The 26742-nt window shown below is 35.3% G+C and overlaps 1 protein-coding gene across 1 annotated transcript in view; it reads right to left on the reverse strand.

The window, feature by feature from the left end:
• Positions 1-455: 455 nt before the first annotated feature.
• LOC150108757 (uncharacterized) overlaps positions 456-26742 on the reverse strand; it is a 144361-nt gene continuing 118074 nt past the window's right edge. The window contains exon 8 of the mRNA XM_090416214.1: positions 456-2157. Coding sequence (XP_090272340.1) covers positions 1420-2157 — 738 coding nt within the window. The 3' untranslated portion in view covers positions 456-1419. The remainder of the gene's footprint in view (positions 2158-26742) is intronic.

The following is a 26742-nucleotide window of genomic DNA, read 5'->3' on the forward strand; positions in this document are numbered from 1 at the left end:
TACAGAGCAGAATGCCATCTATACCAACTGTATTCTACTCTATGCGCACAGTGGAATGAGTTTCCTTGGATATTTCAAAGAATGGACTGCACAGACTGACAATGCAGTAAAAAATAATTCCTCTCAAAAAAGCAGCTGGTCATGGTGATTAACTGTAATAAAACATTACTCAAATATTATTCCATCTGGAACTCTCCAGTTACCAAGGGTCATTGTTAACATCAGTTTAACAAATTACTGAAAATTCTTCTGACCAAAGTCCCACAGGTGAAATACTATGCTAAAAAGAAATTCATTACAGCAAATTATATGTGTGGTCACTATAAGTTGGCTATAGCAAGTCAGATGCTGTAGAAGGGGGGGGGGGAGGTATTGGTATTTACTGTTCCAAATGGCTTTTATCAACATGACTCTGTTGTAATATTAGCTATCTGACAAACCTAGGAGAAGAGTGATTAGGTACAGTTATTTATTTTATTCATTTATTTTTTTTATTGAGGAACTAAATTTCCAATTAAGCATAAATGTCTCATTCACATCCAACAACTGTTATGAACAAATAATTTAAATCAGACAGCAACAGATGACATTATACAGGCTATCTAATAGAAAGCAACAACTTTCTAATGATTGCAAGTAAAGGTGGGATCATTTAATTAGATGGCATGAAATGTTACAGCTTTCACAAGATCACACTGCCAGGGACCATTTATAGTTCTGTACACCTATACAATTAAATGCATTATCTAGTCATACTTCTCATTTAATATTTCATTCTAGTTTTTCATATATACAGTGCAAATTATCACAAACAACCTTTACACTGTCACAGTAAGACTGCCCATATAAAATGCAATAATATATTTAGGAAAGCTACTGCACATTAAAATCTAACCATCCCAAATTCATATTCCAATTAATTAGTTTTTACTGAAAATTGTTCTGAGCAACTGAAGCAGTACTGAAACACTTCTGCAAACTCATCAAATTTCATATGTTAAGGAATCTGTAACTTATCTAAATACTTGTGTGCATATGAATGTGTGTATTTAAATATAAATTTATTAATTAAGGGAACAGTACATATACCAACCAATAATTTAAATGTTAAGAGACATAAACTTTCAAGTCATGCTTATCTTCTTAGAAAATCAGCAAGAAGAATAAAAAGACATCAAAATGTATTTGTGTGTGTCATATTTTGGAATAATCCAAAGAGATTCTGTTAAAGCATCCACTCGGTGGATTTAACATTATGTGGACATAAATGACTAGAGTAAATCTAAAGAAAATAAACTCTATTATATTTACTACACCAAATAAATAAATAATAAATACTTTGCAAAGTTCTATGTATCACATATACGTCTCTAATAAGGGACTAAGCTTAACAAGCTGAAATATATCAGTCTTTGTTTGCTACTGAGCATGTGGTTCAGCTGGACTGCTGATTTGTTCACTGACATGGCAAACATCTTCCTTAACGTTAATGCACTGTAACTGTTCTTTTGTATCTTCGGCTGCAGAATCAACTACTCCAAATGTATTTTCAATTTCATCATCTTCTGTAATGGGAAAGGTTTCATAACTTTCTTCTCTTTTCAAGACAAATGGAGAAAGACTATGAGAAACATGTTCAAAACTAATACTGTCACTACTGATGGCACTTTCAATTCCGTCGCCATCTTTTTTGCTACTATCATCTGAGCCTGTTGGGCTAATACTGACTCTTTCTCCGCTACTACTACTATTTTCATGACCCTGGCTAAGAACCTCAAAACTTGATGATGTTTCACTGTTGATACTGGATTCTCGCTCTAGCATTTTTGCTGTACCATACTGTTTTTTAACATTATCAGTTTCACTCTTATCGCTGGTAGAGGGCACTTCATCATTAGCTACACTGTTCTTAACATTTTCTATCTTATTGGTGGGATGAAATTTAGTAGTAACAATACTTTGTTGATCTTCTGCAAGATCAGAAGCTTCAGCAATACTGCACTTTATTTCACCAGAAACAATAGTCTTGTCTTCTGGAACATCATGACTTTCTGAAGGAGTTGTATTTGAAGAGCCTCCTATAATTTCATAACTCTCAAAATCTGGACTCTGTTCATCATTAGTGACTACATTTTTGGAAAGCTCGAGGTCTTTTAACTAAAAAAAAAGGGAGAAAAAATCACTAATTTCTGATTAGATTAACATCATACACACATAAATAAATAAAAATAAAAATGCACAGACTGTTATAATGTAGCATATCAAAATTAAAGAAATAAATATTTAAAATAAGAAATGTGCAAAGAAATCAGAAATGAAAAAATTTATTTTTTTTAGATTACATATTAAAAAAAAAGAAAAAAATTAACTTAACAGCAATCACACCTTTAAGAAAAATGATTTAACAACTCAAATTACATAGGACCAAAATAAACAATGGAAAATATTTCAGAATTGTGCAGTTTATGAAACGTCATTCTGCAAAAAAAATTCTTCAAATATGTAGACAAAATAAAATAGTCTCTGTTACAGCTTGAAGTTATCACTGATAATTTCATTATTTCAGAAATGGATTATTTATGTTCCTCTCCAAGAGAGGAAATTCTTACTTGCAAAAATCTGGAAAGATCTTTACAAGTAAGAATATATTTGCATAGTAAATATATTTACTATACTAAATAAGTATGGTGCTCACACCCCCCTTTCATTTCTTAAAAGTATACTTTTAAGAAATGAAATGGGAGCTCTATATTTATTTGCATATACCTGACAAGTATATGAATACATTTACTAATGTATGATACCCAAATCTGAGAGAATGTTTATGTGAAAGCATTCTGAAACTATAAGTATGTCATAATATACTTCTGATACTATAAGATAACAGAAGCAGTATTACACAGTGAAGCATGCTGACTACTATAAGACCTGTAAGATAAACTTACTAATGTCAGGAGGATGTACAATTTTTTGAGAGGTCATTAGAGGGTAGTCGACAAAGATAAGACTGACCATTAGAGATCTAAACAGCAGAGAAGGAAATGAATCAGAAAGAAAGAAATGTTTGGGTGAAATGTGGAGAAAAGAACAATGCTAACTAAAAAGAATAGTAATCAGGTACACACTCTCACACTCTGCAATCTAGATATTCACGTTTCAACATAAAAATGGGCATAAATTAACACAGAGAGAAAACAAACAGGAAAAGTCTCAGTCATTATGTTATTGTTAATTGATATCTTCAATTTGTCCAAAATACAAAATTCACAGGCAGTTTAAACAAGAAATAATGTAATCACTTCCAGTTTAAATGTGCTAAAGCTTTGAAAAGATTCAAAGTCAAACAGCTTTCAGAAGTGGGGTCAAATACAAATGCTGCTGGAAAGTCTGAAAAGGAGAACAAAGTCAAAGAGAATGAATGAATAGCAAACTGAAGAAAGCGCTGATGAACTGAAGAAGGAAACAGATAATGAGGGTGTATGCAAGGATAGGAGAATAAGAATTCCATGATGGACATAGAAAATTAAAGAAGCAGTCCACAGAAAGAAGAAATCATAAGAAATTCTGACTAATAAGTTAGTATTTGTTTCTGGAGAATATAGAGAAAAAATATGAGAAAGCTGCATGTAAAAATGGATAGGCAAAACTCAAAGGAAGATTTTGAAAATAATGTAGAAGATAAATATGAAGATAATATGAAGGTGGCAAAATGGTTTGGTAAATAGAGGAAAACGTTTGGCATTAGAAACAGAAAAGCATATATGACAAAGCGAAAAACTGATTTAAAAAAAAAAAATGAAGATAAGAATATTCTAAACATCTAGAGAAATTATTTTAAAAAATGATTAAGCAATGTTAACAAATGGGAATAGAATAGGATGCATTCAGGAATGCATATCAATACCTAAGTAGAAACTATCAGAAACCTAAATGTGTAAAAAAAAGCTGGAGTAGAATAAAAATTTTGCAGTGGCTACAATGCAAAATCCAAGAAGTTTGGTCTCAAACTAAATCCTGGATGACTGACGTAAAGAAATCATCACACTAACTTATAAAAAAATGAAATAAAACAGAATGAGAATTATGACAGAATTTTCTTACTCCATTTTTTTCTGAAGTACTGTATGCCCACAGATACGAAACCCTTCGACACTTCTGTGCATGTCAGAAGAAGGAAAATCCATTCTGATAATAGGGTAATCAATCCGTCTTGTGGGATGAGTTGCTTATTATTACACATCGGAAAATTAACTTTTCTTTTATGAACATTGCAGTTTTTAAAGTAGTAACTATTTTGCTTGTATAACAGTTGGAGACCAATTCGTACATCAGCTTATTTCTTTTTCCCCCTTCAACGTGAATTGACTCTTCTTGGCAAGGTGCCAGACTAGGGTCTCAAATCTGTAGTCGGACAGTATGCTTGCATAAAATTACATTTTCCCTGCAAGACTAAAAAAAAAAGTTGTAAAAAAAACTGAAGAAAAACAAAATGGGTTGGGCCCAAACAGTGGTTGTCAAGCCCAAATTTTTATCTTTCAAGAATTAACAGAAAAATCTTGAAAGTATAATGACAATCTCAAGGCCTAGTTAACTCAAAAATAATAATAAATAAAGAAATAAATAAAATAACCAAAGGAGAAATATTCGTAACACTAAATCCGCATAGTGTAAAGAAAACCTTGTACAGAATAATACATGGCTTATAGATAAGTTACAAATCAGAGTTACTGATTTGATGCTAAATCAGGTGAAAGACAAGGTTGTAGACTGTCAACATTGTTAAGGAGCAGTGTTAAATCTAATAATCAAACATAAGATATGAAGTCTTGTTCTCTGTTTAGGCTTAAATGATGGATAGAATTTACATTCAAGAATTTTATTCAAAGGAATAAAAATAGCAAGGAATGAATTAGGCAACAGTTTAATGCTTCCAATATTTCATCTGTCACAGAAACATCTTCAAGAAGAATAATATAAATTGTAATACACACACAAAATAAAGTGAGACTTTGTAGACCAAAACTTTTTTAAATAACGAAACCTGTGGTGCGATCATAATTAAAAGAAACACACGTATTAACCACAGTGAAAATTATTTAATTGTAAATATTTCATCCTAAGTATCTTAGGACATCATCAGTACAGTAGTTTAAAACAATAATAGGAATAACATACAGTTAGGGCACATGATTACAATAGAATCTCATTAAACGTGCGTAACATGTTAGAGAAGTAAAAAAAAAAATAAATAAATAAATAAAAAATTATTTAACACAATTTTGTATGACAATTTCCCATACTTTAGGAATAGTAAGAACGTCGTTGAAGTTTAAATTTGGTCTGTGTAGTAGGGGGACTTCGTTCTGAAGCCCTACTACACAGACCAAACTTAAAGCGCAACGACATTCTTACTATTCCTAAAGTATGGGAAATTGTCATACAAAATTGTGTTAAATAATTTTTTTTTTTTTAAAACTTCTGTAACACATTAAGCACGTTTAATGAGATTCTATTGCTAACTGTATGCTATTCCTATTATTGTTTTAAACTACTGTACTGATGATGTCCTAAGATACTTAGGATGAAATATTTACACAATTAAATAATTTTCACTGTGGTTAATATGTGTGTTTCTTTTAATTTTAATTGTAGACCAAAGTACAGCATACTAGCTTGAAATCCCCCCCCCCCCCCCACACACACACACCGAGTGCTAGTAGGTAGCACAGTTGTAACTCAGAATGCTTAAGAATTACGGCTTTCCATATTTTGGAAAGTTTAATACATCCAGATTTATTTAAATTAAGTTAGATTTTATCATCATCATCATCATCATCATCAAATTCCTGCCATGTACCCTCAAGGGGTGTACAGGATATGACAGTACTACATGAAAAAATTACATCATTACTAAAGTTGAATTTTAAGGGCAGCTAAATATTCTTAAAAAAAAAAAAAAAAAAAAAAAAAATTCGCTTTTCCAATTACATGAAATTCTCGTGGAAAGGTTTAGATGTTGGTTATGCATTTTTACTGAATGGCTTAAGGAAATTACAACGTATACTAGGATATACATTAAAATAAATTTTAATACACTTCCAATATTTCGGCAACATCACGTTGCCATCTTCATAGGAACTTAAAAACAAGACACGTGCATGCAAGCACAACAAACAGTAAATGAGGACAAAGCAGGAAGCTATTCTTTCTCCTAAAAGTCTTGATGGTGACCCCTAGCAGGCAATGTTGGTATTCTTGGGTGATTGGGCTGAAAGTCTTCTGATGTAGGTTTCCCAAATTTGGGGCAGTCTCATGCAACCAAATTTGTTGAGGTTTGGATTGTTTCTTAGGGCTGAGGCTGATTCCATGAAAAGCCTTTTGTATTTGAATTTACGGTAGTCAACCTTTCATCAGTTAGTGTGAAACCTGAAGCACTTGACGCCCTCTCACGGGCCACAACTTCGCCATTGCGCCCAGAAGAATACCTGCTGAAGATATTATGATACGAATTGAACGCGGGATACGACACCTTCCAAACCACGTCGCCAACGGTATTAGACTGGATGTGGCTTGTGTTCTGACCAAAGCAAAACCACCAAAAACTAACATGCCCAGTAAGGAAATTAGATCTTTACTAGAATTAAAGAAAAAGAAAATAATAATCACCAAAGCGGATAAAGGAAACACCACAGTAATGCTTAACCAAAAGGATTACACAGGTAAGCTGAATGCTCTATTGTTAGATCAGGCTACTTACCTCCCTATCGAGTACAATCCCACCAACTCACAAATTAGAAAACTCCACAGACTCCTTAAGAAGGTCACTTCTTGGCCTGTAGAAGTCACTAACAAATTAAAACCATCTAACTCCATACCCCCTCCCACCGTATTTATGGACTCCTAAAAATACATAAGAAAAATGTGCCATTACGTCCCATAGTGGATGGCATTGATTCCCCCACATACAAACTAGCTTAACATTTGGCCAAAGCTCTCACACACTATACTTGCAACACACCTTTACACATAAAAAACTCGGCACACTTCAAAGCCAGCATAGAAAACCTTACACTCAAACACACTGATGTAATGGTCAGTTTTGATGTCTCCTCCTTATTCAAAATGTCACACTCAAAGAATACGTAGAACTAATCCAAGCTAAATTTCCTCCCAATATCACAGCCCTATTTCAGTTCACAATGAACTCAGGCTATTTTGTTTGGCAATGAAAATTCTATAAACAAATAGAGGGGACAGCCATGCTTTTATATGGAGACTTTTGAAGAGAAAGCCTTAAACTCGACCCCACAAAAACCAACCACATGGCTTAGCTATGCTGATAATGTGTTTGCTATTTGGCCACATGGCCCCAATGCACTCCTCTCCTTCCTAACACACTTAAACAACCAACCCCAGAATCAAATTCACCCTGGAAGAAGAAAAAAACAACTGCCTTCCTTTCTTAGACACACTAGTCACCCGCCAGCCTGATGGAACCTTGGTTTTCTCAGTCTATAGAAAACCCATACAGGCAGATACATTCACCAACAATCCCACCACCCACCCCCTCGCAACAATATGGAGTCATTAAGCCACTACACAACAGGGCTAAGCTTATCTGTTCAAATGACAATGCACTAACCACAGAACTAAACCATATTCTCAACACTTTCTCAGCCAATGGCTACCCCCCCCAAAAAAATATTGAAACCAATAAACCACAACCCCCCCCCTCACAACAAGGATTACTCTAAATCCATCACCATACCCTATATCTGAGGCAACTCAGAAAAAATTACAAAATTCCTAAAAAAAAAAAAGACTTAACGTCTTGTTACAGACCATATAAAAAATTGGCATCCCATATCTGCTCTACTAAAGACCAATCTCTAGACCTACCTGGTGTATACCAGGTCCCTTGCAGCTGTAAGCTGTCCTACTTTGGCCAAACAGGCAGGACAGCTAATATCAGAATTTAAGAATACAAGGACTACATCCGGTTTCACCAATACAGCTACTCTGGTCTTGCAGACCATGCACTGGATACCTGCCATAGAATATGGTGGAAGAAAGCCACGATAATACACCGTAGTAAATTCAAATACGAAAGGCTTTTCATGGAATCAGCCTCAGCCCTAAGAAACAATCCAAACCTCAACAAATTTGGTTGCATGAGCCTGCCCCAAATTTGGGAAACCTACATCAAAAGACCTTCAGCCCAATCGCCCAAGAATACCAACATTGCCTACTAGGGGCACCATCAGGACTTTTAGGAGAAAGAATAGCTTCCTGCTTCGTCCTCATTTACTGTTTGTTGTGCTTGCGTGCATGTGTCTTGTTTTTAAGTTCCTGTGAAAATGGAAACGTGATGTTGCCGAAATATTGGAAGTGTATTAAAATTTATTTTAATGTATATCCTAGTATACGTTGTAATTTCCTTAAACTATTTAGTAAAAATACAAATTACATGAAGTATAGCAGTTCCTTCCCCACTCCCTTTTGATTGTGTGTGTGTGTGGTAAAGATATGGTCAGCTGGATCCAACTGTTCATTACACAGGATTCTGTCATTTTCAACATCTCCATCATTCTCTATATACTTTTACTATTCCATCACTGAATGAGACACTAACCCTGAAGTATTTACATGACATCAGGGATATTCACAAACAGCCTGATTCATCTTGTCATCAGCAAAAGGATATTATTGTAGAGTACATCTTTCAGAATACCAAACAGGTGGTAGTAAGAAGGTGACAGATACAGACTATAAGTGGGATGGGGTAGACCAATCCAGCCGAATGTTATGATTGCATCTCTCATGCATGAACTTTAGAAATACGCACTGCATGAAGGAGGAGGATCTCATTCTTGTTTCCGGTGGGCTAAACTCTAATCTAATCTAATCCTGTGGCCTCCTTTTTAAGAGGGATGCAGCTGATGAACAGTCCGCTTCCATGCCTCTCTATCTCTTGCTTCTGTAAGATGCTTGCCCGTCCAGTCTTCGATGTTGTCTTTCCATTGCAGTCGAGGGGTCTTCCTCTCCTTCCCTCCACAATCCCCTGCAATACTATTCTGGGGAGCTCTCCAGAAGAAACCCCTCATCAAATGTCCTGCATACGCTACTTTTCTTCTTTGGATACCAGCCATATACAGTGGTGCCTTGGTTAACGATGGTAATTCGTTCCAGGATTACCTTCGCTAACCAAAACCGTCGTTATCCAAGGAGCGATTCCCCATAAGATTTAATCGAAAATCAATTAATTTGTTCCAGCTCCTCCCCACAACCATAGTACATATTAAAAATGCAGATAAAACTCATTTAAAATGTCATAAAAATATGGTAAATATCATTTATTTATTATACAGTACAGTGGTATCTTGCTAATCCGAACCTCTTTAGTCCGAACCCTCCAGTAATCCGAACTGCGGTTTGAAAGAAGAAAAAAAATTATTTATTACGTATTATTATTTTGTGTACTATTATTATTTAATAATTATTTTAACTATTATTATTTATTTTATTATTATTACAGTACAGCATTTTTTTCATACTGTCGATTGTATGGTTATACTGTAGACCTATTTTGATTTATTGTGTGTTCACGTTTGCTTTTTTATACTGTACAGTACGTACCGTATTGTCGGCATGTATCACCGCTGTCCTTAATGAACTGATTAGTCACCACTATTGCACAGTGTTTGTTTATCTTTACGTTCCTACAACAACAATGACGACTTAGCCTAAACTTAGCCTGGTTGTATATAACGCTCAGTTTTTCTTTGGTTATTGAAATGAAACGTCTGAGTTGTCGTTTATTGTTTTGTGTTTTCGTAAGTTTTCAGTGAATGATTATCGATTGTTTTAGTAAGTGATTTTATTTTTCAGATAAATTTTAAAAGTGACAGTTTTTATTGTTTATTAACTTCATTTTTTATTTTACTGTTTTTAACACTAAAATTTATTTCTTTAAAATGGCTACCGGGTCGAAGCCTAACAAAAGAAAACACGTAACATTATCATTGTCGGATAAGTGTAAAATAATTCAGTGTCTGGAAAAGGGTGAAGCAGCCGTACAACTTGCTACTAAATACAATGTCGGCAAATCTACAATCAGTGACATAAAAAAAAACAAAGATAGGATTTTAACTTATGTTTCAACCACAGAAGAAGGACCAAGCAAGAGACAAACTCTGAAAACAAGTGATTTTTCTTTACTTGATTCTGCTGTTTACACGTGGTTTCTTCAAGAAAGAGGTTGTCATACTCCCATCTCCGGAGACATTTTAAAGCAGAAAGCTAAGCATTTCCATTCACAAATTTACCCGGATCAGAAATTCAAAGCAAGTGATGGTTGGCTAGAAAAATTTAAGACACGCCACGGTATTCGGTATTTATCAATATCAGGGGAAAAACTGTCTAGTGACTTTTCTGCCATAGAACCATTCCGAAAAGCTTTTTTAGAAAAAATTCTTGAATTAAATCTAACCGATGATCAAATTTATAATGCAGATGAAAGTGGTCTTTGTTGGAGGTCATTACCAGAGAAAACTCTAGTTCACAGAAATGAAGCCTCAGCACCCGGTCGAAAAATGCACAAAGAGCGTGTCACGATAATGCCTTGTGCAAACGCCTCAGGAAAACATAAATTAAAGTTACTTATGATTGGAAAATCAAGAAACCCAAGACCATTTAAGAACTGCTGCCTTCTGGTTTTGTACCGAAGTCAACGTAAAGGATGGATGAATATCGAACTTTTTTCAAACTGGTTTCACAACGATTTTGTACCGTCTGTTAAAACTTATTTAAAATCCCAGAATTTGGAACAGAAAGCACTTTTATTATTGGATAACTGTCCTGGACATCCTCCAGCAGATGAATTGATTAGTAAGGATGGAAATTTTACGGCTATGTTTTTGCCTCCAAACTGTACTCCATTGTTGCAACCAATGGATCAAAACATAATACAATCCATTAAATTAAAATATCGTAAAGACCTGCTTTTAAATGTAATTTCCCAAAATTATGATGTTACCACATCGATAAAAAACATAAATTTGAAGGATGTAGCATTCTCGGTTGCTGCTGCTTGGGAAGCCGTCGAACCTGAAGCAATTCGAGCGTCATGGAAAAAACTGTGGCCTTCTAGAATTTACCAAGATAACTATGGTGATACACAAAAAGAGGAAATTCAAAACGTGCATGATATGGTTAAAAATATAAATCCAGATGTTGAAATTTCACAAAGAGATGTTACGGAATGGATTACAGGTAGAACCGAAAGCGAATTCGAAATCAAATCAGATGCTGAAATTATAAATATGACGATGCAGAATGAATTAGAAGATGATGATGACGATGAAGAATCGAAGAAAAAAAAGTAAAACATGGAGAGGCAGTTGACAGTTTCAATATGTGTATAGAATGGGCTAAGCAGAATGATACGCCATTCCACAAAATTTTATTGCTAATGCAGCTCCGAGAAGAAGCATTCGAAAAAAGTTTAGCTTCCAAGAAGCAAAAGAAAATCAGTGACTTTTTTTACAGAGAAATAAAAAAAACTGTGCTATTTTGTTAAACTTTTTTTTGTGTTCTGTACAAGAAAGTGATATTTTTACGCAAATTAAATTATGTACTGCACTATGCAATTTTATTAAATCAGAATCCTCAACAATACAGTACATACAAACTAAGTTTTTACGTTACAATACAGTACCTTTTTTTCTATTAGTTACCTCATTTATTTACAGAATTAAATTGACGTATCATTAGAATCTGATTATTTTGTCTTAAACGCTAGTTATTGTGGCCTCTTGGGAGAAATTCGCTAATCCAAACTTTTCGCTAATCCGAACGAGCACGGTTTTATTAGTTCGGATTAGCGAGATACCACTGTATATGTATTTGCTACAAAAAAAAATTAACATTAATAAAATGAATTGTTCATGAAAACAGTTTTTAATTATCAATCTTCACCAGAAGGACAATTGGGCTCACTTTGGAGTTTTTTGACAAATGGACCTGTAAAAAACATGTCTAGGGTTGCTTGCTTCTGCCTCTTTTTTTAAAATGTTTCTGAAAAACTGCATGGACTTTTCATTAAATAGATCTGCAGTTCTGATAACCTCAACTGTTTTCGATTCCATTTCATAGCAGCATTTTGAACTTCCTCCCACTTTGCCAAAACATTTTTGATTTCAGCAGTCGTAATTTGTTCTTTCTCTCCATCCTCATCTTCAGATGAAATTTCCATTTCCTTCTCTTCACAATGATGCTTGAAAAGTTCTTTTAGCTCATCAGTAGTCAGTTCTCGGTAATGCATCTCCAATAATTCTTCAACATCTTTTTCCTCTACTTCCAAGTTAAGATCATGAGCAGTTGCCACAATATCCTTTACCAATTTGTGTCCTTCATCTGAAGTTTCTTCATTACCAAAGGAAGGACACAATTTCCTCCATGCTGCTTTGAGATATTTCATTGTTACTTCTTGCCAAGCCATTACAATTAGCCTAATTGCTATGACAATGTTGAATTCTTCCTTCCAAAATTTTCTTAGGGTTATGTTGGTAGCCTCACACATTTCAAAGCACCTGGTAAAAAGTGCCCCTGTGTAAAGTTTTTTAAAATTTGCAATTATCAGCTGATCCATAGGTTGAATCAGAGATGTAATCTTGGGAGGAAGAAAAATCACCTTGATAAAATCTAATTCCTATGGTAGCTCTTCTTGTATGCCCGTTTGATGACCAGGTGCGTTATCCAAGGTTAAAATGGCTTTTAGAGGCAGATTGTTTTGCACAAGATAGGCTTTGACAATTGGTCCAAATACTTCGTGAATCCAGTCTCTAAATTCTATTCTTGTGACCCAGGCTTTGCTGTTAGACTTCCACAAAACACCGAGATTGGATTTAGAGACATTTAACTTTTTGAATGCTCGGGGATTCTCTGGGTGGTAGATTAATATTGGTTTTACCTTGCAGTCTCCACTTGCATTTGCTGTTAAAAGCAATGTTAACCTATCATTCATTGGTTTACGCCCAGGAAATGTTTTTTTTTCTTTTGTGATAAATGTCCTGTTGGGTATTTTCTTCCAAAATAACTCATTCTCATCACAATTCAAGATTTGTTGAGGTAGGTATTCTCCTTCTATAATTCTTGTAAAGCTATTGACAGATTTATCTGCTGCTGCTTTGTCAGCACTAGCTACCTCTCCATGTCTGACCACACTATGAATTCCTGTTATTTTCTTAAAGTTGTCAAACCAACCTCTGCTACCTTTGAAATCATCATCATCATCATCTACCTCAGAACTTGATCCCAAAGTCTTCTTTTTCAAATCTTGATAAATCTGTTTAGCTTTCTGACAGATTGCATTTTAAGATGTAGTATTGCTTGTAATTTTCTTTCTTTGACTCAAATTAGTAATAGATTTTCCATTTGCTCAAAAAGAAGCCCTCTGACATTCAACCCTGAAGTTCCCTTATATGTAAGGGAACTTCAAAATGGTTGATATTGTAGAATGGCTGGTTTCATATATTCGAGCTAGCTGCATAACTTGCACACCTTCATGATGTTTTGCTATTATTTCTTTCTTCTGTTCAATAGAGAAAATTTTTCTGTATTTTTTTCCCCCTCACTAGCTTTCTTTTTGGGACCCATTTTGTCACACGGTAAAAAAATTCACTCTATAAAAAAAAAAAGATATGCAAAATACGGTATTATTACAAATTGTACAACACTAAGACAAGGGACACAAAGAACATATCGTCACTTGAAAATAAAAGTTAAAAAAAAAAAAACTTTTTGAAATAAAAGTTAACAGTTAAATTCGAAACGTACAATTTTTGACTTAGTGCATTTTGCTTGTATGGTGACGATATTAGATACAGCACTTACTGTAACATACACTGATTAGCAGCTTATATATACAACGATTATTATACAGATGAGATTTGATTTTGTCTTTTGATGGTGAACAAACAGTGACACGCACCTGCCGATTTATTGTCTATATGAACCAACACAAAAAATAAATGCTTAAATACTCATTTTCATCATAAAACACATTTATAACCACAGATTTTAAAATAAAGCCCAGTACAAGAAAAGAAACAATAAACGGAAAACATAAACAGCTGGCTATGATGGGTCAATCATATCTGAGCTTCACAGCTATGCCGCATGGCTGTTCTCTATTCGACAATGTCTTCCCATGCGTGGCTGAGTGCAATCGGAAAATTTCGGTTTTTTAGATCAGATAGAGGTTCACATAATTGAGAGTCGTTAACCAAGGCACCACTCCAGTCTCTTTTCACCTTGAATCTTTTAAGAACCTCTTCATTGCTCACTCTTTTAGTCCAGCTGATACGATCCATTTTTCTCAAGCACCACATTTCAAATGCATTCAATTGGTTACTCATCTCCTTATTGATTGTCCAGGACTCATCCATATGTCACCCACGCTCCAGATCATCGTCTTGAGGATTTTTACTTTTAAGTGTTTGTTTAGATTATGTGGTATATTTGGAAAAATGCTGCTTTTGCTTTTTTAATTCTGTTCTGAATTTCATAATTAGATCTACTGCCATCTGTTATCCAATTCTCAAGGTATTCAAAACTTTTTACATTCTCTATTCTTTGTCCATTCAAAGTGATTTCCATTCCATCATTTCCTTTCCTTGAAATCTTCATCACTTTTGTCTTTTGAATGTTTATCTTCATTTATATCTCTCATTTCCAACCCTGTTCAGTCTATTCAAAATTCTTTGCAAACCTTTCTCTGTTTCGCTCATAAGTACAATATCATCTGCATATCTTATATTATTTATCAGATGTCCATTTATCTTTATTCTATCCTTCAGATCTTCCAAAGCCTCCCTCATCATACATTCAGTATAGACATTAAAAAGGAGTGGGGATATCCCACACCCTTTCTTATGGGGATCCATTCAGTATCCTCTCCTTCAAATCTAACCCTGGCTTCTTGAGTTTTATATATTCTGAACAACAGTCTGATAATTTTTTTTCATCTATTCGTATTTTATGCAAAATATCAAATAAAACAGAGTGATTAACATTATTGAAAGCTTTTTCGTAATCATCACACTCACAAAAAGTGCAGGTTAGGACCTTTTTTTGCACTCACGTCTATGTTTACCTTCATGCCAGTGTGCCTGCATACCTGTACATAGTTTATATATCTCTGTGCTTGCCAGGAAAATGCCTTGATGACCAGAGTAAAATACTGATTTAATAATTTAACAACTAAATAAAATTAGCTAATTAAGAGACATCTTCCCCTCTAAACAATAACATGCATACTAAGCTAAGTTACAAGCACAAATAAGTAAACAAATCATTCTTACTAAATAGCTTAAGGAAATTACAACGTACAATAGAATATATATTAAAATAAATTTTAATACAACAAATTTAATACAACCTCAACAAATTTGGTTGCATGAGACTACCTCAAATTTGGGAAACCTACAGTGTTCAAACCAGTTTTAACTTATGGATCTGAGAGCTGAGTCAGAAGTAAAACACTTGACCAAAGACTAGAGATCGCAGATATGAGAGTCCTGAGAAAGATTAGGTGTGAACAGATGGCATCAATGGCAATATCATATTAAAAACGAGGATATTAGGAAAGAACTTGACATTGTCAGCATCCAGGAATGCGTTAGCAGAGCTAATCTCAGGTGGTATGGTAACTTAAATAGAATGGGAGAGAAAAGATTAGCAAAACAAGTGTTCTCTGCCAGGTTGGCAGCAAAACGACCCAGAGGAAGACCAAGATATAGGTGGATTGATATGGTACAAAGTGCCTTAGACAATAGAAATATAAGATCTGATAATGTTGGAGTCTTGACAAGTAACAGACTGATTTGGAGGAAAATTGTAGATAGGAAGTTAGTAATGATGTCATTTTTTCATGTAGTACTATCATATCCTGGACACCCCTTGAGGGTACATGGCAGGAATTTGATGATGATGGCATCAGAAGACCTTCAGCCCAATTGCCCAACATTGCCTGCTAGGGGGCACCATCAGGACTTTTAGAAAGAGTAGCTTCCTGCTTCGTTCCTCATTTACTGTGTGTTGTGCTTGCATGCACGTGTCTTGTATTTAAGTTCCTGTGATAATGGCAACGTGACATTGCCAAAATATTGGAAGTGTATCAAAATTTATTTTAATGTATATTCTATAGTATGTTGTAATTTCCTTAAGCTATTTAGTAAGAATGTATAACCAACGTCTAAGTCTTTCCACAAGAATAAACAAAATCAACAACAACAATCATGAGCAGATTTCAGCTAAATTTAGAAAGAAAATGTAGGAAATAAAAAAATATACCACATCTGCCATTAAAGATGACAGAGGTCATATATAAAACCTAAAGTTAAAGATGTTCTTGGTAACTGAAATATACGAATTTCTTGATCATTCAGTATACTTCAGAAAACTCTGCTTGACTTATTTGAAAGTATCAAACAACTGAAAATAACACATACACATTTACAAAAAGCATGCAACTGTTGCTTCCAGTTAAAGAAACTAATAATTGTAGTTATAGAAATAAGGGATATTCCAGTTATTATTTCATCGCCAATTAACTGAATATGAAACTAAAGTGATTGTGAAATTGACCAGAGAATTTATGAGAATACAACCTTCAGCATCCAAGTGGCTTCAAACGGCATTACTTAAAACATGAACCAGAGCTTGTGTGTTTAATGCATGCCTGTATGTCTGCCCAGTTGTGTGTTAAGGCAGCAATCTTAAGAGGACAAAATCCATGTTCAATACCAGAGCTCTACTGTGTTGAAAATTTGTATTTTTCATAAGTGAACTCTTGGTTAGTACCTAAATTTTAATCAATGAAAAGAATTTCATGTTCATATGTACATGAATATTAAATTGGCTATGAAATGATGAATTTATAATATGTATTATTTCTAGTACTCGAAAATACCAAATTGAAGTTTTTTTGTGTCTTTTCTCAATTTTAGCTGATTATAGTTTAGACAGGATGATATGAATTGGAAAAAAAAACAAAAAAAACATAGCAAACTGTACACCTGCAAAGAAATTATATTCTTGTTTAATCCTTTATCCAAGCGTGAGTAAACAGAATTTGCACATGAAGTATCTTCAGAACGAGGCTACTTGTATACAGAAGTTGATGATCCCCACATCAATTGTCTTAGTATCCCATAATGCAAAGCACACTCCTTTTAGAAATTTCGGAAATGAAGTGTGTGTTTTGCATTATGGGATAGATGCTAAGACAACTGATGTGAAGTCATAAGATTCTGTTTACAAGTAGCCTAGTCGTGAAGTTACTTCATGCACAAACTTTGTTTGCTCATGCTTGGATCAAGGATTAACAATAATATAATTTTTATTAAGTATAATTTTCTTTCTAATTAAGTGGAAAAACTTTCAGCAAAATGTGGCAGAATGTGAGCCAGAGGGTGAGGTCAGAGTTGGACACATAAGAGGTGGCAGCACAAAAAAAAAGATAAGTTTTGATTATTTTTATTAGATTACTTTAAATTATGGGGATCCTAAGCTAGTAACAACATGTAGTCTGTGGATAATTTGTAATTAAAACCGTAATATTTTAGTATACTTTGTAACAGTTCTTAGTTCTTTGTGTAGTATTTGAATAATGGCAGCAGCCACACCTCAGTTTGCCAATGGCTTATCACAAAGTCCCACCCCCTCCCAATTTAAGAACTACATTTTACACAGCACACTACAGGATTTTGTGGTATGCAGTGCTTGTGTCATGTATGTATCCTGACAGTTAGATATGTGGCAGGTAAGAGATTGAGGAGTGCATATATGTAAAAAATACAGAAAATGGAAAGAACTGTGATTTGGACATTAGTATATCAGATCTCAGCAGCGTTATGTCAGCGAAAGAGAGAGTGAAAGATGAGTAGCATGATCGAGGGTGAGGATAACTAGGAGAATGTGAATGAAAGAATAAAAGTAGGGAATACAGCAAGTTTGAAACATTGTGAAGTTTTCAAAGATGGTGTTAATTGAGAGGATTGATGCGAGCAAGAGTAGGTGGCTTGCAGAGAGAGGGGGTGCTGAAAGAGGAAGTGGGATGCTGGGCATATTTTAACTTACAATGATAGCTATATTTCATGGAAGAGAAATAGGAAGACTTCCTGTAAAAATCAGTATTTAATTAATTTGATTAAAAAATATTCATTTATTTTTAGATGCCTCTTGATTTTTTTTCCTTGCAAAAATCCCAACATTATAATAACTGCTAATCATAAAGCCTACCAATTTTAGTAATTTTTGTTTTGTTTTTAAGAAGTTATTATTTACTCGTCATGTAAAACAAAGAACTTTTTTTTTTTCTACAATTAGTTTTGGATATTCAGTCTTTCACAGTAGTTCAGAAGCATTAAGGTTTAGTTTAAAAAATACACATGAAATATGCAGTTTACTGAATGCTTATTTGAACTATACAATATATTTCTTTCAATAGTATAAATGAATGAATGAATGGAAAAAGCATACCTCTGCTATGTGTTCTCCTCCCTTAATTATTTGCATGCTGATGTTTTACCAGTTCAAGCTGGCATTATCAAAGATACTTTAAAGACAACACACTCAGTGAAGACTGAGAATGAACAGAAAGGACAGTTATATGAATGGAGGGCAACCCTGGTGCTCTTCATATGATCTTCTACATCATCAGTTCTATTGTAGGTGCTGTAGAAATTGAATCACTTTCAGGAACAGTCAGTATGATTTAAATTGGGATTATATGCATACTAGCCTGATTTCTTCCACCTGATGAAATAGTCCTTATTCAAGGCATATTGTGCTGGTCCACTTTCAACTTACCCATACTGAATATACTTTTTATGTTACTTTCTTCTTACTAATATGGACCTCATTCTGCCTGTCTGAAATATCCATATTCACATGGGATATTTCACATATCTGACAGTAGGACAAATCAAGGACCACCAGGATGGAGAGATCTTAGTAGTCTTGATTTGTCTCAAGAAAGTGAAATTAGGTTTGCACTATCTAATTCTGTGTTATTTTAGGGGCATACCCAGGATATCTGTTGCACCTGAGATGTAAGATAAGGATATAATGTATGTATAATCAGGTTGGGGCTTTACAAGAAATTTAGTATTTTTTTTTTTTTTTTGTCAACATTTTGTTTGAATGTAAGTAGTGCCCATTGCTCCAAATGCAATGTAGGTCCTGAGCACAAAATTTGTTCTGCCCTGGAAACTAAAGTTATGAAAATTCCAAGTTTCTGAGCAGGATGATGATCTGAAGTGGCAAGTATCTGCCCATGTATGTGAACTGCTTATGGTAGATTGAACTTGAGGAACCCATCCAACTGCCTTATAAGGAAGGTATTCAAGAAGGCTAGAGCCCTTGTTAATACTATAAACTAATTTGGGCAGGATATTATTGAAGAACTATAAAAGTTAGAAAGAGCCTGTGAGCCATGCAGCCAAATGGTGAAGGCACTATCTAATATACTTCAGTCATACTTTAAGCATGTGGGGGAGAGAAAATTTAGTGCGTAAGTTTCAGAAGATTACATGTATGTGAGTTAGCAATGGAAGGGGGGGGGGGAGGAAGAGAAGCTCACTAATACGTACTTCAACTTGTTTAAGAGTTTGTTGTTCCAGCTCCTGATTTAAGACAGTGCTTCAAAAATTACAAAAAAGTCAGAAATATTTTGAAGAGCTCTAGTATGTCATCTATTGGAACATTAGCAAAAAGGGAAGACAGACTGAAACTTGCTAATTGATCATTCTCTGACAACTGAATGTTCTGTATAAAAGATCAGCTAACGCTTTTATTTCCATATATGTTGTAGGCAAGGAAATTTTGACGCTATCTGACTTTTGGAGACTGAGTGGGCATTTCAATCTCCACTGGCAGCCAATCAGAGATAGCTGGCCCAATGCTATCACTAAGTTAATCACCATGCAGTGAAGAGACGGCTAACAAGTGCTGCCAGCTCATGTTCCCTAATCTAGAAGGTTCCGTATAGTGGTTTTAAAGTGTGTGGAGTTCAAGTAAGATGATGTCTTGCTGATTTTAATTTCAGATGCCTAATATTTAGTAAAATTACAGTAGGAAAATTTATGATGTCCATGATAGAGTGCAGCCGGTCCAAGTTTGTAGACCTTAAGTAGCCCATATAGCCTTGGTGTATGCAGATAAACAATTTTTAATTTCAACTAAGTTTTACACTGGCAACTTGTAATATTATCTAACAGACTCATGTTAAATTAAACTTGCCAAGAAATTATATTCTTGCTTAATCCTTTATCCAAGCGTAAGCAAACAAAGTGTGCACATGAGGTATCTTCATGACTAGGCTAGTGGTATATAGAGGATCATGACTTCACATCACTTGACTTAGTTTCAGATGTGTATAATGGTATGCATTATGGGAAAGGTGTCATATAAGAAAGTGGGATTACTTGTATGTGGGAAATATATGATCTCTGCATTAATTCAACCTTAGTATCTCTTCTGGGGCTGGCTTCCACTCAGTAAAGTTTGAAACTGGTCTGGGTACTGATCCTTCCCATAATGCATAGCATTATGCACACCCAAAAATAAGTGTACTTTGTATCATGAAATACTAAGGCAAATGAGTTGAAGTCGTGAGCCCTCAATATGCAAATAGCCTAGTTGAGAAGACACTTCATGCACAACCTGTTTGCTAACAGTTGGATAAAAGATTAAGCAAGAATATAATTTTTTTGCTAACTTTAATTTTTAACCAAGTGGAAAAAACTATACTTCTATATGAGAGACTTATTTTTATTTTTTTTCTCAATGCTGTGGGTCCTTTGCTATTGGAATATATCTTCTTCTTCTTCTTCTTCTTCTGCAGCTTCTCCCACTTAAGTGGGGTCACTGTTTGTTATGAGTCTCCTCCACACCTTCCTGTCTTGGGCTGTCACCACATCCAAGTTCTTCATCTTCAAGTCCTCTTCTACCAGCTCCCTCCATCTCTTCTTTGGCTGCCCACGCTTCCGCCTTCCTTGCACATCCATCTGCATGACCCTTCTTCCCACATATTCGTCCTCCCTCCTCATCACATGACCAAACCATCTCAACCTTGCCTCCTGTATTTTCGCTCCTAAGTTCGTAACTTTCACTGTTCCCCTGACATAGTCATTTCTCAGATGATCCTTTCTGGTCACACCGCACATCCACCTAAGCATTCTCATCTCTGCTACTTCCATCCTGCTAATGTTATTTTTCCTCAGGGCCACAGTTTCTATAGCATATGTCATAGCTGGCCTCACTACTGTCCTATAAATTTTGCCTTTCAGATTGATCGGCACCCTCTTATCACATAACACTCCAGCCATCTCCCTCCAGTTCCTCCAACCTGCTTGTATCCTGCATCCCACTTCCTTCTCAGCTCCTCCATCTTCTTCCACTGTTGAACCTAAGTATCTAAAGTCTCTCACCTTCCTGATGACATTTCCTTCCAGCTCCAGGTCTGTCTCCTGGCCACCGCCCACTGCGCAACACATATACTCTGTCTTACTTCTGCTCAGTCTCATACCTCTCTCTCTCTTCCAGTACTTTTCTCCATCTTTCCAGTTTAGTTTCCGCTTCTTCTCTTGAATCTACACACAGCAAGATGTCATCTGCATACAACATTGTCCAAGGTGCATCTTCTCTCACCTCCTCTGTTACCACCTCCATCACAATATTAAACAGAAACGGACTTAATGCTGACCCTTGATGCAAGCCAACTGTTACTTGAAAACTTTCTGTCTGTCCCAAACAGGTCCGAACACTTGTCTTCACATTTCTGTACATTTCCTGCACCAACCTGACATATTTCTCCGGCACCTTCTTCTCCCTCAGACACCTCCAGACTTCTTGCCTTGGCACTCTATCGTATGCTTTCTCCAGATCAATAAATACCAGATGTAGCTCCCTTTGTTTCTCTCGATATTTTTCCATCATCTGTCGTAACCCAAAGATAGCATCTGTTGTTGATCTACCAGGCATGAAGCCAAATTGTTCCTTTGCAATCTCCACCTCCTCCCTCAATCTACTATCAAGAACCCTTTCTAGGATCTTCATAGTGTGGGACATCAACTTTATTCCTCTGTAATTTTTACAGTCTTGTGCATCCCCTTTACCCTTGTAGATGGGAACAAGAGTACTCTCCCTCCATTCCTTGGGTATATTTTCCTGTTGGCAAACTTTCATGAACAGGTCCCACAGCAGGTCAATTCCCTCTTCCCCCAGTGCCTTCCATGCCTCCACTGGAATTCTGTCAGGGCCCACCGCTTTTCCATTCCTCATCCTCTTCATGGCCTCCGTCACTTCCATTCTACTGATGTTCTGCACCATCCCCTCAGAAGGCTGCCCATCTCCTCTGTGAGTCCTTGCATTTTCCTCATTCAGAAGTACCTCAAAGTATATTTTCCATCTGTTTCTTATGTCCACATCCCTCCATAATACTCTTCCTTCAGCATCTTTGATCTGCCTCACATGTAAGATGTTATTGGAATATATCTCAACATTATATAATAATTCTTTCTTTTCATTTATTATTGTGGTCGTGTATTTGGCATTGCTGTGTCTGATTTCATTCTCAGTCTTTACTAAGTATATACTTTTAAAGTTCCTTTGACAATGCTAGTTTGAGCTGACAAAAGTTAAGTGCTTAAATTATTTTGTTAGTTTCGTTAATTAATTTTGAAATGCTTGTATTTTACCCTTATCCCCAAAGCTGACAGATTAAGAATCATGCTTTTCCTTAGGATGTGGCATAATTATTGCTCATATGAACTTTTATATACAAATTCCACCTACAAAAGTTGTATACCTATCAAATATGAAGTGCTACCCAAAAGTTTTGGGAATTTGAATAGCAAGCATGAGCCAGTTATCCAGTTATAGTACAGTCTTCTGCAGCTATAAGGGATGAGCAGTATCCTTTGCGAATCAGTCTGTCAACAGTTGGCAAGCTGAGAAGCTGCATTTTTAGGTTATGTGTGATTTAGTGGTATCCCGATATTCTTTTCCAGTTGAAATGGAGCTAAGAATCTGCATCAAATTTTGCTTCGAGATTATGGAAGCATTTAGTGATAATGCCATGAGCCAAAAACAAAACTTTTTTTTGTGGTACAATGCTTCAAGGATGGACAAACATTTGTCGACAATGATGATGAGCATTCTAGACAACTGCTGGCAAGCACAACACAGAAAAACATCACAAAAAATGTGCAAGGCTATCCTTGCAGATCGTAGGCGAACTATTCATGATATTTGTGAGATCATAGGACTGTTGTACAGAACCATTCAATGCATTTTGTCAGATGTTTGGAACACGAGATGTACTGTTGCAAAATTTGTGACAAGACTGCTGAGCAACGACTGGAAAGGGCATTGCAATGCTGTCTGCAGGAAGCTCAGCGATCAAACCAGAAATGATCCCAACTTTATCTCTAAGGTCATAACCAATTATGAATCATGGATTTGAGCACTACTGTAACTGTTGGTTTTGTGCAGTATGAGTTATTGTCTTTGTGATAAACTCTTAACCAACCAAAATCAAGCCAGATTATGATCCTCAGACAAAGTAGCAGTCGCTGCAGTGGAAGTTGCCAAATTTGCTGCGGTAAAAAAAAAAAAAACTTGATCTTTTTTTATGACATCCAAGGCACTGTCCACAAGGAATTTCTCCAATCCTGGTCAAACTATCAATGGCAAGTTTTACTGAAGGTTTTTAAGCAGCTAAGGGAAAACATCTGGCACAAACATCAAAACAAGTGGAAAAACAATGACTGGGTTCTCCACCTTGACAACACGCAAGCACATACATGCCCAAGGGGACTACTTTGAAAGAAATGGTGAAAACTAGGAATTAGGGTAAGTAATTTTTTTTTATGGTCAAAATTCCCAAATTTCTGGACAGCACTTTATATTTATGACTTAGGTGGGCTATAAGAGTTAGAAAATTTGAACACCTTACTTTAGAAATAAAATAAAGTACTCCAATAAGAAGGGTGATGATCTCACACTAGGTGATAAAAATTATATACCATTTTAAGATTTTTACAAACAACAGTGTCTGTTTCAATTTAAAACAATGGCTTGGTTGGATAATGCATTATCTGAATACTTACAAATGAGTGAAAAAATAAGAAACTAACACACTAACTGAACATCTATAAGTTCTTTACAATACAGTACAATAATAAAATAATAGATATGATATAGAGCAAGTAAGTCATGCACAGACAGTGTGAATGAACAGTATGGCATATTAGTGAGCAGAGCCAATATGTAATCACATCAAATCTTTACACAGTTGATGCTAGTTCTCATTTACATATGGCCACAAATTCTTATTTCATTTTTTTTTTATATTAGTTGTTTATTTAGAAACTGATATCCAACTAGTTTTACTAATAGTAAAACTAGTGGCTTTGTCAGGATTTCAGATAAAGCGCAAAAAAAAAATATATATAAAAACTGATAATAACAAAGTTGTCTAAACACTGAAAGATAAACTGATTCATCCTAAAGTACAAATGTGACGAACAAGTTTTGTTTTAGTCATATAACTAAAAATCCACAATTTTTTGGGACGAGGAGGGATAATAGTCCATATCTCCCTGAAGAAGGGAAATGCATCTGACACACACGGGCAGACCCTGATCTACATAATGACTTACGCAAATCATTGTGGGATATCAAAATGTGAAAGCATGCATAAATTCGCCCAAAAGTGATCTCTAGATGAAAATTATAAATAAATATGTAGGTGGATAAAGATTATCAGCTATGTCTCACACCATCTGTTTCTCCTCTTCCACCTGTCCTTGTTCTCTAAAACAGCCCCTTCCTCATGAAGTGTTCAACAACCACCTTCAACTTTTCAAGACAATATCAACAGATTTCTTCATTTCAGACTCTCACCACCCTACACACTCATTTAGTATTTCAGTCATATACGTAAAAATCATGGTTACATAATCACATTCACCAGTCAAGATCTAATTTGGTCCAAAGCACATGCACATTTTGATAATAGATGAGGTAACTCATTTTGTGGAAAAAGTGAGATGATTTTTCCCCTCTTGGATTGTACTGATTGGGTTTCATCCAAGTAGAATATAATGAAGCGATTATATTTTTATCTCTCTCCAACAGAGTGATGGATTAACACGAAGATAAAAGGTCCCAAGATAGAGAAGTAGCATATGCAATACAGTTGGTTTATGCCTCAGTTCTGTTCCTGAAAAAGCAGGTGTAAACCGAACCCATTTTTAATGGGAGGTATGAAGTTATGTTCCATGCAGTCAAAAAATATGTACATGAAGCATGTGTAACATTATTATATTTAAAGCTTTGATAATACATACATATATATTTGTTAAAATAAAATTATTAATAACATAAACAAAACAAAATTATATACAAAAAATATGAAACTTCGAAAAGATATTACACATTTCTATGTTGAAGTTCCTGGTTTTGGATCACCTGCATTTTTTTTTTTTTAAAGTATCCAGTGTTAACTGCCTAGATTTTCTTTTTCTTTCTTTAAGGAGTTCAGAGTAAGGTCGAATAAATGTGATTACACTCCTTTTTACGTTCGCACTCCGTTCCCAATCATGGTCCATTTTGCAGAGTTCATCATCAATGTCTCTATGCTTGCAAGGATAGGCTGTAAATCAGCAGTTTTCATATCTCTCAGAGGACCTTCTTCATTTTCTTTCTCCTCCTTTGGATGTTGACTTAATTGTTCAGCTAATTCTTTTAAGTCTTCATTGGAAAGTGGTTTATCATGGCTCTCTAAGACTTCTGTCACATCTTCAGCTGTAATATCGTACAATCACGCCTCTTGCACAAGCTTGGTAACATCTTCAATAACATTCTCCTCTTGCTCTAATTCCTTGAAGTTGTGCATAAATGCTGGAAGAAGTTTTCGCCATGCTCCTTTTAAACACTTTGCTGACACGTCGTTCCAAGCTGCCTCGATGTTGTTAATGCCCTTCAAAATATCAAATGACCGCCAATAGTCTTTAATAGTTTTTCCTGAAGTGTCCAAGACTCTTACCATTTCCATAAATATTATACGGAGGTAACAGGCTTTGAAGATTGATATAATCCTCTGATCTATTGGTTGCAAAAGCGATGGATCAGGGAGCATATAAAAAACCTTCACATCCAATGGTGTTCTTAATTCAGCAAGGTTTTGAGGATGTCCAGGGACATTATCCAAGAGAAGCAATGCCTTGACTGGCAAATCATTTTCTTTACAGAAGCGAAGCACGGTAGGACAAAAATAATTTGTGTACCAATCTATAAAAACGTCTTGTATAACCCAAGCTTTCTTGTTCCATTTCCAATAGACTGGCAGCATGGCTTTTAGACCTTTGAAGGCGCATGGTGTCTGTGAATGGTAAACCAACATTGGTTTAAGCTTCAAAGTTCTGGCGACATTTGCACCCAACAAAAGTGTAAGTCTATCTTTTCGGCTTTAAAAGCTGGAGTGGAACGTTCTTCACAGGAAATGAAGGTGCATGATGGCAATTTTGTTCAGTAGAGCCCAGTCTCATCAACATTAAAAATGAGATCAGGAGAATAACTTCCTTGTTCTACACAGTCTTGAAATTCTTTAGGAAAAGCAGCCACTGCCGCAACATCTGCACTTGCCGCCTGACCACATAATTTGACACCGTG

Source organism: Typopeltis vanoorti, chromosome 3 (genome assembly GCF_054136105.1).
Source record: "Typopeltis vanoorti isolate ZY-2024b chromosome 3, IOZ_Tvanoo_1.0, whole genome shotgun sequence".
NCBI lineage: Eukaryota > Metazoa > Arthropoda > Arachnida > Uropygi > Thelyphonidae > Typopeltis > Typopeltis vanoorti.